Here is a 16,705-nt window from a genome sequence, read left to right as displayed (position 1 = left end):
ACAGCACGGGCTCTTGGGTACCTGCGTGTTCTTCCCTCTTGCCCTTGAGTGGCTCAGTGATACCCCGTGATGCACCCCAGGGTCACCCCACACAGACACACCCCAGATTGCTCTCCCCTGGGCCCCCTCTCCCTGATAACCCTCCTCAGGGTGTCCTTGAGGCTGGGCCTGCGTTTGGTTCATCTGTGTTTGGTTCCTCTGTGCCCAGCACCGAGCAGGCACGTGGTAAACACGTGTGTAGGCACGTGGATGATGGGACCTCCTCCGGGGACACCCCTCTTGAGCTCTCCAGCCTCCCCTCTCCCTGACTCTCACGGGCCAGGTCTTCACTGTTCATGTTCACGCTGCTCTGCTGGAAGCCGCCGGTTCAAGCTCACCTGGGTTCACAGCCTTCCTCTCTTAAAATGCATGTTAACAAAGACATCAAAGAAAGGAAAATGTACTACAAGCAGGACCAAAGGGCTCAGGGGCATCTGCACCAGCTGGAGAAAGACTGGGTGCACTTGGTGGTGGGAGTGAGGCCCAGGGGATTGTCCCCTGTCCCCCGTGCCAGGGTAGATTGAATTCGAGGTTTGTACCCTGGTGATGGATTCTTCAGGGTTAGGGTAGTTGTTGCCTGGGAAACTCCTTCTGCCAGAGCAGCTTCGGCCTCGCCTCCTGCGGGGAGTGTTGGCTGTTATCCCGGCGGAACAGCCCTGAAAGTCCCATCCCCCAGGATGTCACTTTCTAGACTAGGGGCGGGGGGTGCTGGCCTTTCGCTCGGTCTTGGCCCTGGTCCTGATGTCCTGCCTCCACCCTGTGCATGGACCCCTTCCAGGTGAAATGGTGCATTCCTGCCTGTCTCCGAGCCCACCTGTTGGCACCACTTTCCCAGGGTGTACGAGGTGGAAAATGGATTTTCTTCTGGCTACCCAGCGTGTCTCAGGGCAGCCTTTTCTGATTGATTGAAGCCAGTGTTCCACTCGTGGCTCCAGGCTGCTTCCTTTGCTGAAGACCAAGGCCTGGAGGCCCCTCCTAAGCTTGTAGGCACTGCACTTGTGTCCAGGCATTCATTAGGGCCACCCGGCTCCCTGTTCCCTCCCAGGAACATCCTCTCCAGCTGTCCCTCTCCATCCATGTTGCCTGTTCAGCAGCCTTCCGGGCTGGGCGAGGTGAGCTTTGGGGCTAGGCTACCTGGATGGACTGCTTTTCTCATTTAATAACTGTGTGATCCTGAGCAAGTCACTCAGTCTTGCTGTGCCTTGGTTTCCTTCCTGATCTGTCCAATGGGAGCATTAAGAGGGACCAGAATGTTGCCATGGGCATTAAATGAGATCAGAGTATAGAAAGAGCTTGGCAAGCGAGTGCTCAATACCTGTTGGCTGTAACTGTCATTATCGTTGGTGGGATGGTTTTCTCGTGTCCTCCTAAAAGTCTAGGAAAAGTCCTGCCTCCCTGGGCGGCCGTATGATGTCGGGTACCTTCCTCCATAGAAAAGATTTTAGGCCGGGCACAGTGGCTCATGCCTGTAATCCCAGCACTTTGGGAGGCCGAGGCAGGTGGATCACAAGGTCAGGAGTTCAAGACCAGCCTGGCCAAGATGGTGAAATCCCGTCTCTACTAAAAATACAAAAATTAGCTGGGTGTGGTGGTGCCCCTGTAAATCCCAGCTACTCAGGAGGCTGAATCAAAGAATTCCTTGAACCCAGGAGGTGGAGATTACAGTGAACTGAGATTACACCAGTGCACTCCAGCCTGGGCAACGGAGTGAGACTCTGTCTCAAAAAAAAAAAAAGGCAAAAAAAGGAAAAGATTTTAAATGGCATTGGTTTCCTAGGGCAGCACAAACTGATTGTGTTAAACCAGCTGTCCCCAACCCCCTGGCATGGACTGGTACTGCTCCATGGCCTGTCAGGAACCTGGCTGCACAGCAGGAAGTGGGCGGCAGGCGAGCAAGTGAGGCTTCATCCGTATTTACGGCCGCTCCTCATCACTCGCATTACCACTTGAGCTCCGCCTCCTGTCAGATCAGCAGCGGCATTAGATTCTCATAGGCGTGAAAACCCTATTGTGAACTGCACATGTGAGGGATCTAGGTTGCCTGCTTCTGATGAAAATCTAATGCCTGATGATCTTTCACTGTCTCCCATCACCCCCAAATGGGACCATCTAGTTGCAGTAAAATGAGTTGCAGGGCTCCCACTGATTCTGCATGGTGGTGAGTTGTATAATTATTTCATAATAATAGAAATAAAATGCACAGTCAGTGTAATGTACTTGAATCATCCTGAAACCATCCCCACCGCCCCTCTCCCTGGGTCCATGGAAAAATTGTTTTCCATGAAACCAGTCCTGGGTGTTAAAAATGTTGGGGATCACTGGATTAAACGACAGAAATTGATTGTCTCATCGTTCTGGAGGCCGGAAATCTGAGGTCAAGGCGGCAGCAGGCAGTGCTAGGGAAGGGTCTGTTCCAGACCCCATTCCTGGCTTCTGGGAGTTCCTTGACTGATGGGACCACAATTTGAGTCTTCACGTGGTGTCCTCTCTGTATGTGAGTTTCAGATCAAATTTCCCCTTTTGATAAAAACACCAGTCATATTGGATGAGAGACCCACTTCACTCCAGTATGACCTCATATAATTACTCATTATATCTGCAGTGACCCTGTTTTCAAGTAAAGTCCCATTCTTAGCTATTGGGGGATAGGGCTGCAACATATGAATTTGAAGGGGGGGCATCATTTAACCCATGGCAAAAATTATATTTTATAATATATGAAAATCACATATTAAAACATTTTCTTTGATCTACAAGGGTTTTTATTGTCCCCCGATTTTTAAAGAAATTCAAACATTTTCGAGGGCCCCTAAAAGCAATGTGGGCCCTGGCCTGCACCTCCTGGCCCTGGTGGAGAAGTCAGCGCTGGTGCTGCCTACCCCACGGTGACAACACCAAGGCCCTGGGTTCCCCATACGGTGACAACACCAAGGCCCTGGGTTCCCCATACGGTGACAACACCAAGACCCTGGGTTCCCCAGACCACACTGGCTGAAGGCCATTGGCCATCGTCCCCCCAGTCCAGCCCCTCTTTTTCTTTTCCAACCAGGCATTTCCCAGGCCATAGATCTGTTGTGGTTTGAGGCTTTACGACATCTACTTTTGTTGTCACTTTTAGAAAAACCTCTCAGGGAAAGAAGCCTAATCGTATATATGATTTGAAAATAGAAAGGGCTGCGCAAATGCTAAGTCCAGTATAATAATAGTGATGCCAAGTAATTCTGCTTTGAACAAGTTGAACTTGTTAAATCAGACAGATGCCATCTGCACTATTTAAAGCCTGTGCTGGCGATAGGTTTTACGCAGACATGCTTGTTGTAGGAAAATTGCTGAATCCCCCAAAGAGTAAAGTGCTTTTGTAGTAGTTTTGTGGTCGGGTGTATGATGCTTCCTCTCAGAAATGGCATGACTGCTGTCCCTGGGGAGCAAAAGCATATCAAGCATGTATTGAGCCCCTCCTGTATGCTGAGTACTTTACATTTGTCCTCACAGCTAATCCTCACAATAACTCCGTTACTCAGATTTCACAGGAGTTAAAGCCTGAGTTCAGAGAGGTTAGGTGACTTGCCTAAGGTCACACAAATGTGAAGTGCAGCCAGGATTTGAACCCAGGACCTCTGACTTCCAGGGTTTCACTCTTTCCAATACATCTCTGGATAATGTGGAGAGTCACTGACTCAGGGCTTGAAACTCAAGGGCGTCCCTTGATTTCTTTCTTTCCTGTGAGAGCGGCAGGAGAATTAAAGCTTGGCCTTCAGCCAGAGGAACATGGTTGGTGAAAAGAACTTCTTGACAGCAGGAGCATCCAGGAGAACCTAGACTCTCTCTCTCTTTTTTTTTTTAAGCAAAGTCTTGTTTTCTCACCCAGGCTGGAGTGCAGCGGTGTGATCACAACTCACTGCAGCCTTGACCTCACAGGCTCAAACGATCCTCCTGCCTCAATCTGAGTAGCTGGGACCACAGGCACAAACCACCACGCCCAGCTAATTTTTAAAATTATTTATAGAGATAGGATATCACTCTGTTGCTCAGGCTGGTCTCGAACTCCTGGGTTCAAGTGATCCTCCTGCCTTGCCCTCCCAAAGTACTGGGACTACAGGTGTGAGTCTCTGGGCCTGGTCCTGGACTCTCTTTTATGATGGATTAAAAACCATTTCCCCTCAATTCTGCAGATGGTGATTATCTTAGTTTCATAGGGTTGCTGTAAAAAATGACCACAAACCGGATGCCTTAAACCAACAGAAATTTACCCTTTCCCAGTGCTGGAGACAGAAGTCTGAAATTAGGGTGTCAGCAGGGCCGTGTTCCTTCCAAAGCTGGAGGGGAGACTCCTTTCTGCCCCTTCCTGGCTGCTCCTGGTGGATGCTGGCAGTGCCTGGCCTTCTTCATCCTGCAGACGCATCACTCCACTCTCTGCCTGCTTCGTCACATGGACTTCTCCCCTAGGTGTCTGCACGTGGCCTTCTTAGAAGGACCCCAGTCATTGGACTTAGGGCCAGCCTGATCCAATATGACCTCACCTGAACTAATTACATCTGCAAAGACCCTATTCCCAAGTAAGGCCACTTTCTTTCTCTTTCTCTCTCTTTCTTTCTTTCTTTCTTTCTTTCTTTCTTTCTTTCTTTCTTTCTTTCTTTCTTTCTTTTTCTTTCTTTCTTTCTTCTTCCTTCTTTCTTTCTTTCTTTCTTTCTTTCTTTCTTTCTTTCTTTCCTTCTTTCTTTCTGTCTTCCTCTCTTCCTTTCTTCCTTTCTTTCTTTCTTTCTCTCTCTCTCTCTTTCTTTCTCTCTCTCTCTCTTTCTTTCTTTCTTTTTTTTTTTGGTTTATTAAAAAATAAGTTTATTGGCCGGGCATGGTGGCTTATGCCTGTTATCCCTGCACTTTGGGAGGCTGAGGTGGGCGGATCACGTGAGGTCAGGAGTTTGAGACCAGCCTGTCCAACATGGTGAAACCCTGTCTCCACTAAAAATACAAAAATTAGCCAGGCGTGGTGGCACATGCCTGTAATCCCAGCTACTTGGGAGGCTGAGGTAGGAGAATCGCTTGAGCCCAGGAGGCGGAGGCTGCAGTGAACCGGGATTGTGCCATTGCACTCCAGCCTGGGCAACGAGAATGAAACTGTGTCTCAAAAAAAAAAGTTTATTGAGGTATATTTTTCATAAAGTACACTAATATTAAAGGTAGAACTTGATGGAGTTTTACATATGGACAGATTCACCTACCAAGATTAGGTTGCATAGAATATTTCTAGCACACAAGATTTCCTGTGTTCCTTCAGCAGAAGTCATTCTTAGCCCCTAAAACTAACTTCTACCCTGACTTCTATCAGCATTACTTTTGCCTCTTCTTGAACATCATATAAATGGAGTCACAGAGTACATAATCTTTTTTTTTTTTTTTTTGAGACAGAATCTTGCTCTGTCACCAGGCTGGAGTGCAGTGACACAATCGGCTCACTGCAACCTCTGCCTCCTGGGTTCAAGCGATTCTCCTGCCTCAGCCTCCTGAGTAGCTGGAATTACAGGCGCGCGCCACCACACCTGGCTCTTTTTTTTTTTTTTTTTTGTATTTTTAGTAGAGATGGGGTTTCACCATGTTGGCCAGGCTGGTCTCGAACTCCTGACCTTAGGTGATCCACCCTCCTCGGCCTCCCAAAGTGCTGGGATTACAGGCGTGAGCCACTGTGCCCGGCCCATCATCTTTGTTATTTGGCTTATCATGCTCAACATTGTGACTCTGAGATTTGTCTATTGCATCGCACATAGCATAGCTTAATTTTTTTTTTTATGTCCATAGGTTATTGGGGAGCAGGTGGCGTTTGGTTACATGAGTAAGTTCTTTAGTGGTGATTTGTGAGATTTTGGTGCACGCATCACCTGAGCAGTATATACTGCACCTTATGTGTAGTCTTTTATCCCTCACATAAGGCCACATTCTGAAGTTCCAGCTGGACGTGAATTTTGGGGACACTCTTCAGCCTACAGTGATGGAGCCCCGAGCATGGGACCCACGTTGGGCAGCGCCCGGCTCTACACAGGAAAGCTGAGTCCCTGTCCTTGAGGACTCAGGACTCCATTTGGGGTTTCAGGCTGGCCACTCACGGCCACATCCACGGTGGGGCAGGGGATTCAGAAAGTGACCTGGCTCTTGCAGGATGGATGGAGAGGAGCCTTGCTCCAAGGAGAGGTGCCTCCAGGAAGGGCTGAAACGGGTTGAGGTCCGTTCCAAAGTCTCTAGTTGACCTGGCAGGACCCCCGGCTTGTCTTGACATAGGTTGTTTGTGCCCCGGGGTCTCTGGTTAGAAGGTAGGACAGGTGCCCAGTTTTTCTCCATCTTGCGTGCCTCTTGTCATGATGGGAGCCCTAGAGCCTGCCCTTAGCTGCCCTTGCTGGTCTCCAACCCTGACCCTGCAGCAGTGGAGGTTTCCCAGCCTCTGCACTCTGTCCTTGAAATATTCATTCCAGGCTGGGTGTGGTGGCTCACACCTGTAATCCCAGCACTTTTGGAGACTGAGGTAGGAAGGATCACTTGAGCCCAGGAGTTGGAGACCAGCCTGGGCAACATATTTTCTACAGAAAATTAAAAAAAAAATTAGCCGGATGTGGTGGCTCATGCCTATCGTCCCAGCTACTTGGGAAACTGAGGTGGGATGAGGACTTGAGCCTGGGAGGTTGAGGCTGCAGTGAGCTGTGATCCTGCCACTGCACTCCAGCCTCTGTCCAGGGTGGCAGAATGAGAGCCCTTCTCTCTCTCCCTCTCTCTGTCTATAAAAAATATTCATTCCTGTCAAAGGAGCGTCCATCCTGCCCCTGTAGGTCAGCGTGGAAAGCAGCTCCACGGTCTTCATCTGGACTGATTTCAGAGCCTGGCAGACATCAGATCGGCATGTTTCTTCTTGGGGTGAATCCAGGCATTCTCAGTGGGAGCACATCACTGCCAAAAGGGAGAACACTGGTTCTTGAAACAATCTTAGCTGTAAGAATGTCTAAGAAACCTCCTAGACAGGCAATAATGAGAAAAGGTTGATGTGCTCTGGTCTAACCCAAGTCCCTGTGGCTACTGCTTCAACCACATCAACATCAGTGCTGATCACGAATGCAAACAGTGCTGGTGTCACACAGGTGCCGCTGGCCACGCACTTTACAGCTCTCTCTTCATTCAGCCCTCACGATGGTAGCTGCCCTTATGTCTTAAAAGATGAGACTGGTGAGCACGGAGAGGCTCGGTGACCTGCCCAGGGTCATACAGCTCACAGGGGGCTGAGCTTCCTTTCATCTCCTTGTATCGTATTAGTAATGAACCTTGATGAGTTTTGGACAGATGAAAAATACTCCTACTTCCTTCTGCCTGAGGACTTTTTGAGCAAACGAAGCAGGTGGCTTTTACGTCTCTTCTCTTTCTTTGCAATCTCACAGAAGGCTGTCGTGCATTCAACTTTGTGCTCCAAAAAACCATGTCCAAGTCCTAGCCCCCAGGACCTGTGACTGTGACCTTATTTGGATATAAGCTCTTTGCAGATGTAATCAAATTAAGAGGAGGTGCTACTGGATTTGGATGGGCCCTGGTTCCATGGCTGGTGTTCTTAGAGGAAAGGGGACACAGACACACACAGGGGAGAAGGCCGTGTGAAGGCGGAGGCGGAGGTTGGGGTGGAGCAGCCACGGGCTGAGGAACACTGAGGGCTGCTGCTACCTCCGGAAGCTGGGAGGGAGGCCTGGGGGAGGCTCCCCTAGAGTCTGAAGGCACCGGCCCTGCTGCCACCTTGCTGTCTGATTTCCAGCCTCCAGAGCTGCAGAGATGGATGCGGTTTTAAGCCACCTGGTTTGTGGAAATTATTTCAGTCACCCAAGGAAACTAACACAAAAGTGGTGGCATATTTTATTTTAAGAGTTTTATGTTTGTTTGTTTTTGTCAGAGTTTGCCTTGGGCACTGAACTAGAGTGAGAGGACAGACTGGATTGTGTGTGCATGTGTGTATGTGTGTGCATGTGTGTGCGTGCGTGTGCCTGCGCGTGTGCGTGCATGTGTGTGCGTGCGTGCGTACATGTGTGCATGCGTGTTTGCTTGTGTGCGCGCACGCGTGTGTACATGTGTGCATGCGTGTTTGCTTGTGTGCCTGTGTGCGTGCATATGTGTGCGTGCGTGTGTGCATGTGTGCATGCGTGTTTGCTTGTTGCATGTGTGTGCGTGTGTGTGTGTGCGTGTGTGTACATGGGCTTGTTCCCCATTCCTGTCATCTGTCTTTTGTCCCCTCCACTTCTGTGTCTGCTTTGCCCCCCACCTGTCACCCTGACTAGTCCCCCGATGTGTATGGAGCCACTGCCCTTTCTTTCCATAGGAAAGACAGAGGTGGGAGAGCATGATAGCTGTAGAGGGCGGGTGGCCATTGAGGATTCCTGCTATGCCTTCTCTAGTGGGCAACTCACTAGGCTCAGAAGAGGAGGAGAGGTGGGGTTTGCAGACCCAAACGGAACCCAGGTTGGAAAAATCCTTCACTGAATTCCCATTATGTGCAACCATAAAGACCAGTACCTTGTATAGGGGTAAACGGAGCTTAAACTGGGCCTGCAAAGCCACGGGGTGAGGTGAGAATCAAAGGAAACCGAATATGTTAAAAAAAAAAAAAAAAAAAAAAAGGCAAGCAGCTTCCTGGAGAAAGACCCCCAGGGCTATCTTTGTGCGAGAAGATCTGCCAGCCGAGGGGAATCCATCTCAATAGAAGTTTGCAATGGGATAAATACTGTATATGACGGCTAATAAATGTCCCTGAGAGCTGAGTAGTAATCAACACAGGAAATAAATCCTCCAAAAATAAAAGCAACACTGGTATCAATGGTGAGGTGGAGGGCTGTGGTGGTGGCAGTCACCTCCTTTAAGATCCTGGGAAGGATTTGTTCTCAGGAAGCCAGTGATAATTTACCGGAGTTTTAATACCTGGCAAGTTCCCAGGCTTCTGTGGGTGGAATTTATTTTGGCACAATACGGCCTCTTGGGAGGAAATAGAGAGACAGACTCGGAGAGGCCCGGCTGTGCCCAGGAAAAGGCCTCTGTCACCGGTGTGGTCCCTGGACAGAACCTAGCCAGGCTCTTGAATGGAATTCCTCTGCCTGTTTCAGCCCCATGCACTGTCCTTCAGCACACATGCAGTAATGCACAGACATGCCTGACACGTGCAGATAGGGTCACATGTGCAGATATGGGCACACATGCAGTTGTGGGCACACGTGCAGTTGTGGGCCCACGTGCAGATGTGGGCACATGTACAGTTGTGGCCACACATGCAAATATGATTACATGTGAAGTTATGGGTATGTGTGCAGTTGTGGGCGCACATGCAGTTGTGGACACGTGCAGATGTGGGCACCTGTACAGTTGTGGGCACATGTGCAGTTGTGGCCACATGAAGATATGTTCCCTGACTGCTCAGGGAAGGTGGAGGTGAGGCCTGGGGCCGAGAGGCAGGGATGTCCACTAAAGGGCCTCTCTGCAGATATGATCACACATGCAGTTGTGGGCACATGTGCAGTTGTGACCAACATGTGCAGATATGGGCTTTCCCGTATGTCTGTAACGTGTGTACTGGATGGGGTGGGCTGCCAGCTCCATCTTCTCACCCGATCCACTCCCCACCATTTGGTCTGCTTGGGGTCAGGGTTTGGGAGCCTGGGGCATTGCAGAGCCTGCCACCTTTGCCCCTGGGCCTTACTGGCAGGGCCCTCATGGGAAGGTCACCCTGGCCGGTTCTGTGGCTCACCTCTGGCTTCTCCCACTTAGGATGCCCCCTGGGGCCGGCCTCATGGAGCGGATCCAGGCTATTGCCCAGAACGTCTCCGACATCGCTGTGAAGGTGGACCAGATCCTGCGCCACAGTCTGCTCCTGCACAGCAAGGGTGGGTGCCAGGGGGCGGGGGCACCCTCTACCCGTAGGGGGCCAATGAACTGGGTGCTGGGTGGGCCCTGGGAGGGTGAGACACCTGGGGTGCGGCCGACTTCTCCTGACAGCAGCTCTCCTGGCTCTTTGGGGCCCCAGTTTAGGCTTTCAGCAGGAGGACTGGGGGTTCACTCCCCCCAACCCGGGGAGGGCGCCGAGGGCAGAGGAGTTCCCTGGAGTCTCAGCCTCTGGGGTCCACAGTTCCAGGAGTGAGGCCACCTGGGGAAGGGTCCCTCAGCGGCCTCTCCAGTCCCTGTGATGTGGGGAGCAGCGAGCTGGGGGCTGCAATCCTCATTTCTCCTCCTCAGAAAACGCTGGGGATGCTTTCGGGTGGGTGCATGAGGTCTGCCGATCCAGGCAGCTGCTGAGTGGCTGTTCGCACCAGCTTCTCACTGCATCTGAACCCCCTGAGGAGGCCGGGGCAACCCAGGCCCGGGATGACCTTGTGGGTGGGTTGTGTGGCTGGCGAGCTTTAAGGTGGGAAAGTCTGGCAGCAGATTGTGTGGAAAGCTGCCTCCTGCACCCAGGCCTCCCTCCCTGGGCTCCTCCTTGGACCAGGGACTTCAGCAAGGTGACCTCTCCCTACAGTGTCAGAAGGCCGGCGGGACCAGTGTGAGGCACCCAGTGACCCCAAGTTCCCTGACTGCTCAGGGAAGGTGGAGGTGAGGCCTGGGCTGAGGGGCGGGGATGTCCACTAGCTAGAGCCTCTCTGTCCGGCCCTGGCCCCTAACCCAGGCACAAGCTGGCAGAGGCCAACCTCAGGGAAACAGCTTCTCTGCTCAGTGCATCCACCCCACCCATCAATCCAAATCCCCCAGGAGGAGTCGCCCTCAGGTGTCGGTGCTTTCTCACAGCAAATGATTAAATCTCCCAGTGTCACCGCCAGCAGCCGGATTCCCCCAGAGACTCAGAGGAGTGGCCCTGGCTGCCCTGTCCCCGCTCCTCCTGGCCCAGCCAACAGCTGGACGGAGAGTCTTCCTGCCCCATTTCTGGGGCCACTGCTGGCTACATGAAGTCTGCCCCTGTAGGAACTGTCCACAGCCGTGAAGTCAGCTCCCCACTGGTTCTGAACGCCCTAAGGGGTGGGCGGTGGTGCCACAGACCCCTTCCTTGGTGATCATCTGGGATCACTGCAGGTGGATCCCGCCCTGGCTCCAGCCCTGGCTGCCTTGGAGGCTGCTCCCTGACCTTGGCCTCTAGCCCAATCCTGCTCTGGTAGCGGGGAGACGGGGACCAAAGGGAGAGGGAGACAGCCAGGCCTCCTGGCTCTTTGCCCCAGACCTTTGAGCCAGTGTTCTCTCCCAGTCTCTCCTCTTTCCAGACATGACGGCTGGTGGTCCTGCCCCTGCCATCTCTGGGGTCCTTCAGGCAGGGCCTGGTTCAATCTCTTTTCTGCCCTGTCCCCTGTTGCATCAGTAGGGTGGGCCGCATGGGCCCCATCCTTGACCTCAGGACCCCTGGGGATGCACGTGCAGGGGAGTCCCCGAGGGTCAGTGGGGCTGGTGCAGCCCCCTGCCCAGCCTGGCCCTCTCTGCAGTGGATGCGTGCCCGCTGGACCTCCGACCCCTGCTACGCCTTCTTCGGGGTGGACGGCACCGAGTGCTCCTTCCTCATCTACCTCAGTGAGGTCGAGTGGTTCTGCCCCCCGCTGCCCTGGAGGAACCAGACGGCTGCCCAGAGGGCACCCAAGCCCCTCCCCAAAGTCCAGGTGGGCCTGGGAGGTGGGTGGGCCGGTGAGGGGCTGGCGTGGCTGGACATCCTCAGGGACAGTGGACAGAAACCTCTGTCCTGCGGGAACGAGACTGAGCGGCTTGCCAGGTGTACGGGCAGGTCCCAGCCCACCCTGCTGGGCAGATGGGAGGCCAGCCTGCCAGGGCCTGTCTGCCTTCTTTGAGATGCCACCAAGCTGGGCCTGTTTGCGGGCAGGTGGGAGGCCTGGAGATGCCCCCTTAATGGACTAGAATAGTAGTAATAGGAGCTGTCACTTATCGAGGGTTTTCTGTGTCCAGACGCTTTATTTGCACTTAAAGTTCCCAGCCATCCTCGTATGATGATATTTGACAGACGATGCATCTGAGGTTTACAATTGAATTAATGGGTTCGAGGCGCACAGTTGCTGTGGTGGCCACGTCTATCCCCTGCCATCGGAGTCCTGGCTATGACCACCACCCTCACTGCCTCCCTGTCATGGCTGGGAACATGGAAACTGCTGTGGTTGGCCACCTCTGTGGAAGGGCTAGGGGCCCGTGGTTAGAGCTGGGCTGGGGAGGGTGTGCTGATGGGGAGGGCAGGGCTCCCTGGTTTTGGGGGCTAATGAGCCCATTAGAAAGTGCAGGAGAAGCTGGAGAGGCCCCAGCCTCATGGGAGGGTGCCAGCTCCTGTCCCCAGGCCAGTGGGGAATGATGGTGGTCGCAGGTCGAGGGGCAGAGAGAGCTGAGGTCTGGACCCCTCCAGGCAGTTTTCCGAAGCAACCTGTCTCACCTCCTGGACCTGATGGGCAGCGGGAAGGAGTCCCTGATCTTCATGAAGAAGCGGACCAAAAGGCTCACAGCCCAGTGGGCTCTGGCTGCCCAGCGCCTGGCGCAGAAGCTGGGGGCCACCCAGAGGGACCAGAAGCAGGTGCGTGGCCCCTGCCCCCTCATGTGCAGGAGCTGAGAAAGCTCAGGGCCCCCGCTTCCGAGTGGGCATGGAAAAGGTCTTCAAACAAGCTGTAGTGAGCTTCTGAATTTGATCAGAGGGAGAGGGGGTGGGGATGGCAGAGTTGGGATAGATGTCTGTGGTAATTGCCCCGGCCGTTTTCAAGGTTGGGACCAAATGACAAGCCCCCAAGAGGTCCTGCATTCTGTGTACATCTGGTTCATGTCAGGCAGAAAAGTCATGGTATTGGCCTGGAAAGTTGGGAATGTTCTGGGGAGCTTCGTTAGCTCATGCCTCCGTTCTTCCTTCCCCCTCCTTCCTTCCCTCCCTCCCCCCCCACCCAGTACATATTTACATGACTCTCACATTGCCCTTTTATTTTTTTCAGAGCCCTAATTTCATGAAATTATCTCTTGTCTGTGTTCACTGTTGTCTACCTCTTCCATAAGCTCCATGAGGGCAAGCACATGACTCTCTTGTTTGCCCGTGTCCCCAGTGCCCGATCTGGTCACTCTGGTGCCAGAAAGCACCTGCTGGGGCCCAGCCTGGAGACAGGGTCTGCTGCCGGCTGGTCTCCTGGCCGGTGCCCCGGGGGGCGGGGATCAGAGCTGCTGCTCCTCCCTGCTGACCCTCTGTGTTCCGCCGACCCAGATCCTGGTCCACATCGGCTTCCTGACGGAGGAGTCCGGGGACGTGTTCAGCCCTCGGGTCCTGAAGGGCGGGCCCCTAGGGGAGATGGTGCAGTGGGCGGACATTCTGGCTGCACTCTACGTCCTGGGCCATGGCCTGCGGGTCACAGTCTCCCTGAAGGAGCTGCAGAGGTGAGTGCTGGGGAAAGCCACTGGCATCGAGTGGGGCAGGGAGGGGATGAAGGGGAACCCCTCCCCTCCCTCCCAGGGGCTGTGGGAGCACCTGCTCTGCCTGCAGGTCCCACGGCCCTGAGACCCCGGGAGGCCTCCTGGTGTTCTGCAGGGTATCACCACTCCTGATCCCCCTCTTCCTGCCCGGTCTTGGGGGAATGTAGCAGGGAAATGTATTTGCATAGCGCTGTCTGGCCAGGGCCTGGCTCCTCCTCTGGTGCTTCTGCTCAGGGGCTGACACGTATTGGCTTGTGGAATTGAGCCACGTCTGCACGTGGGGTCCCCTCTGCCTGCCGTCCTGGAAGGCTTGGTTTCTCTTCTGAACCTGGGCTCCTTCTTGGGTCTATTTTAGGGTCTGGAGACCAGTAAGACGTGGAGGATGAAGGGGCGTGGGGGGGTGGGGGGTGCCTATCCCTTACCCAGTGCTGGGATTTTCACGGTCCCTTGGATGCTGTGGGAGGTGGAAGGTGCTGAGTGTTTGAGGGTAGGATGGGGGTGAGGCTGAGAGTGTGGGGACGTCAAGGGGGTAAGAGTGTGTGACTGGGTTTATTTTTAACCACTGTTTCTGTGGGATATAGGAATACAGGAGATTTTTCTCTTTATTAATATTTATTATAAGATATTCAATGCATACAAAGTCTATGTAAAGTATGTTGTGAAACACGACAGTCAAATCACCTCCCATGTGTGACCATCCACTTAAGATCATGCTGTCACCAAGGACTCTGTGTTTGCCTGAGTGTCCGCCGATCTCTCTGCCTCCTCCCCAGACGAAACCTTAACTTGAACTTTGTGTGTATTATTCCTTTGCTTTTTTTTTTTTTTTTTAATGGAGTTTCTCTCTTGTCGCTCAGCCTGGAGTGCAGTGGCATGATCTCGGCTCACTGCAACCTCCGCCTCCCGGGTTCAAGCGATTCTCCTGCCTCAGCTCCTGAGTAGCTGGGATTACTGGCGCACGCCGCCACGCCAGGCTAATTTTTGTGTTTTCAGTAGAGATGGGGTTTCACCATGTTGCCCAGGCTGGTGTTGAGCTCCCAACCTCTGGTGATCCACCCGCCTTGGCCTCCCAAAGTGTTGGGATTACAGGTGTGAGCCACCGCACCCAGCCTGCTTTTTGAAAAAAAGTTTTTTTGTTTTTTCTTAATAGTGTATCTGTAAACAGTTTATGGTTTGCTTTTGTTTTGTTCTGGTTTCAAGCTTTGAGAAAATGGCATCTACTCTGTGTGGTCTCCAAACTTGCTTTCTTCAAACTCACTCTGTTGCAAAGACTCATCCATCCATGTTCTTGCATGTAGCTTTATTTCATTCATTTTCACTGCTATATAATATTCCATTGTGTGAATGTGCCATAATTATGTATCAGTTTTTCCTGTCTGTGGATATTTTTTCCTGTTTTTGAAATGGTTTTGAATGTTGCCCTGATGGACATTCTTGGACATGTCACCTGATATACCTGTGTAAGTTTTTCTGGGTATAGACTTAGATGCAGAATTGTTAGGTCTGCATGGTGAAAACCCAGCTTTACAAGATAATGCCGAATTGTCTTCCAAAGTGATTGCTCCAATTCAGAGATTCACCAGTGCATGAGTTTCCACTGGTTCACAATCTCACCTACACTTAGTGTTGTCAGACGTTCTGATTGAAGGTGAAGCCGGCATGATGATGTCTTGTTATGGCTGCAACTTGCATTTCCTGAAAGATAATGGGCTGAGCATCCTGTCCTGTGGTTCTTTCATCTTGATGAGATGCCCATTGATACAGGCATCGTATGATAAGGGTTATCATTTTCATACTGAGTTGTAAGAGCTCTTCATATATTAAGGATATAAATTCTGTGGAAGTTACATGTGTTAAAAAAATCTTCTAATTTGTGGCTTGCCTTTTTAATTTCTTTATGGTTTTTTTGGGGGGTAACAGAAATTCTTAATTTTAATGTAATAAAAGTTATCCATCTTTTTCTTTATAGTTAGTGATTTTGTGTTTGGTGGAGTTCTCTCTTCTCTCTTTTCTTTCTTTCTTTCCTTTCTTTGTCTTTCTTTCTTTTTTTTTTCAGATAGGGCCTCGCTCTGTTGCCCGGGCTGGAGTGCAGTGGCACAATCATGGCTCACAGCAGCCTTCCCCTCAAGCAACCCTCCCACCTCAGCCTCCTGAGTAGCTGGGATTACAGGTGTGCGCTACCATGCCTGGCTAATTTCTGTATTTTTAGTGGAGACAGGGTTTCACTATGTTGCCTAGGCTGGTCTTGAACTCCTAGGCTCAAGAGATTCGCCTGCCTCAGCCTCCCAAAGTGCTGGGATTACAGGCGTGAGCCACCGTGCCTGGCTTTATTCCTCCTTTTCATTGACTTAAAAATGTTTCTATTGATGCGTAATATGTGTACATTTTTATGGGGATGGGTGATATTTTGCTACATGCATCCAATGTGTAATGATCAAGTCAGGGTATTGAGGTGTCTATCACCTTAAGTATTTATTATTTTTATGTGTTGGGAACATTTTAAGTCCACTCTTCAAGCTATTTTGAAATCTACAATACATTGTTGTTAACTATAGTCACCCTACTCTGCTATCTTTTTTTTTCTTTTCTTTTTTTTGAGATGGAGTCTCACTCTGTCACCCAGGCTGGTGTGCAGTGGTGCGATCTCGGCTCACTGCAATCTCCCCCTCCTGGGTTCAAGAGATTCTCCTGCCTCAGCCTCCCGAGTAGCTGGGATTACAGGCACGTGCCCCTGCGCCCAGCTAATTTTTGTATTTTTAGTAGAGACAGGGTTTCACCATATTGGTCACGCTGGTCTCGAACTCCTGACCTCAGGTGATCCACCTGCTTTGGCCTCCCAAAGTGCTGGAATTATAGTCATGAGCCACTGCGTCCAGCCTCTGCTATACGTATTTTTTATATCTTGTTTATTTTAAAATAGAGATGGGTTTTCGCCATGTTGCCCAGGCTGGTCTCAAACTCCTGGGCTTACGTGATCTGCCTGCCTCAGCCTCCCAAAGTGCTGGGATTACAGGCATGAGCCATGTGCCTGGCCTGCTCTGCTATCTAACGTAGAACTTATTCCTTCTATCTATCTATATGTTTGTACCCATTAACCAAACCAACCTCTCTTTATCCCCCCTCCCCACCACATTTGATGAGATTATTCCTCAGGGACTTCCTTCAGGGTCCCAGAATTGTTTGCATGTGAGTCAGCTTTTCTTCATTAGCCCATTAACTTCTTCTACTCAGGTGGTTTTCAAGT

General features: G+C 51.6%; 1 protein-coding gene across 5 annotated transcripts in view; it reads left to right on the top strand.

Annotated features, from left to right (window-relative positions):
- MGAT5B (alpha-1,6-mannosylglycoprotein 6-beta-N-acetylglucosaminyltransferase B) overlaps positions 1 to 16,705 on the top strand; it is an 84,099-nt gene that overhangs the window by 25,280 nt on the left and 42,114 nt on the right. For 2 of the 5 annotated variants that reach the window (XM_032177187.2, XM_058429020.1), the window contains 5 exons: positions 9,811 to 9,926; positions 10,556 to 10,629; positions 11,505 to 11,675; positions 12,383 to 12,586; positions 13,256 to 13,425. In XM_032177187.2, coding sequence (XP_032033078.1) covers positions 9,811 to 9,926; positions 10,556 to 10,629; positions 11,505 to 11,675; positions 12,383 to 12,586; positions 13,256 to 13,425 — 735 coding nt within the window. The remainder of the gene's footprint in view (positions 1 to 9,810; positions 9,927 to 10,555; positions 10,630 to 11,504; positions 11,676 to 12,382; positions 12,587 to 13,255; positions 13,426 to 16,705) is intronic. The other 3 variants (XM_032177188.2, XM_032177191.2, XM_058429021.1) reach the window with 2 other exon arrangements.

The sequence above is a fragment of the Hylobates moloch genome, unplaced genomic scaffold (assembly GCF_009828535.3).
Source record: "Hylobates moloch isolate HMO894 unplaced genomic scaffold, HMol_V3 SCAFFOLD_15, whole genome shotgun sequence".
NCBI classification, from domain to species: Eukaryota; Metazoa; Chordata; class Mammalia; order Primates; family Hylobatidae; genus Hylobates; species Hylobates moloch.
The sequence above is the reverse complement of the archived record's forward strand: the minus strand, read 5'-3'. Positions and strand labels throughout refer to the sequence as shown.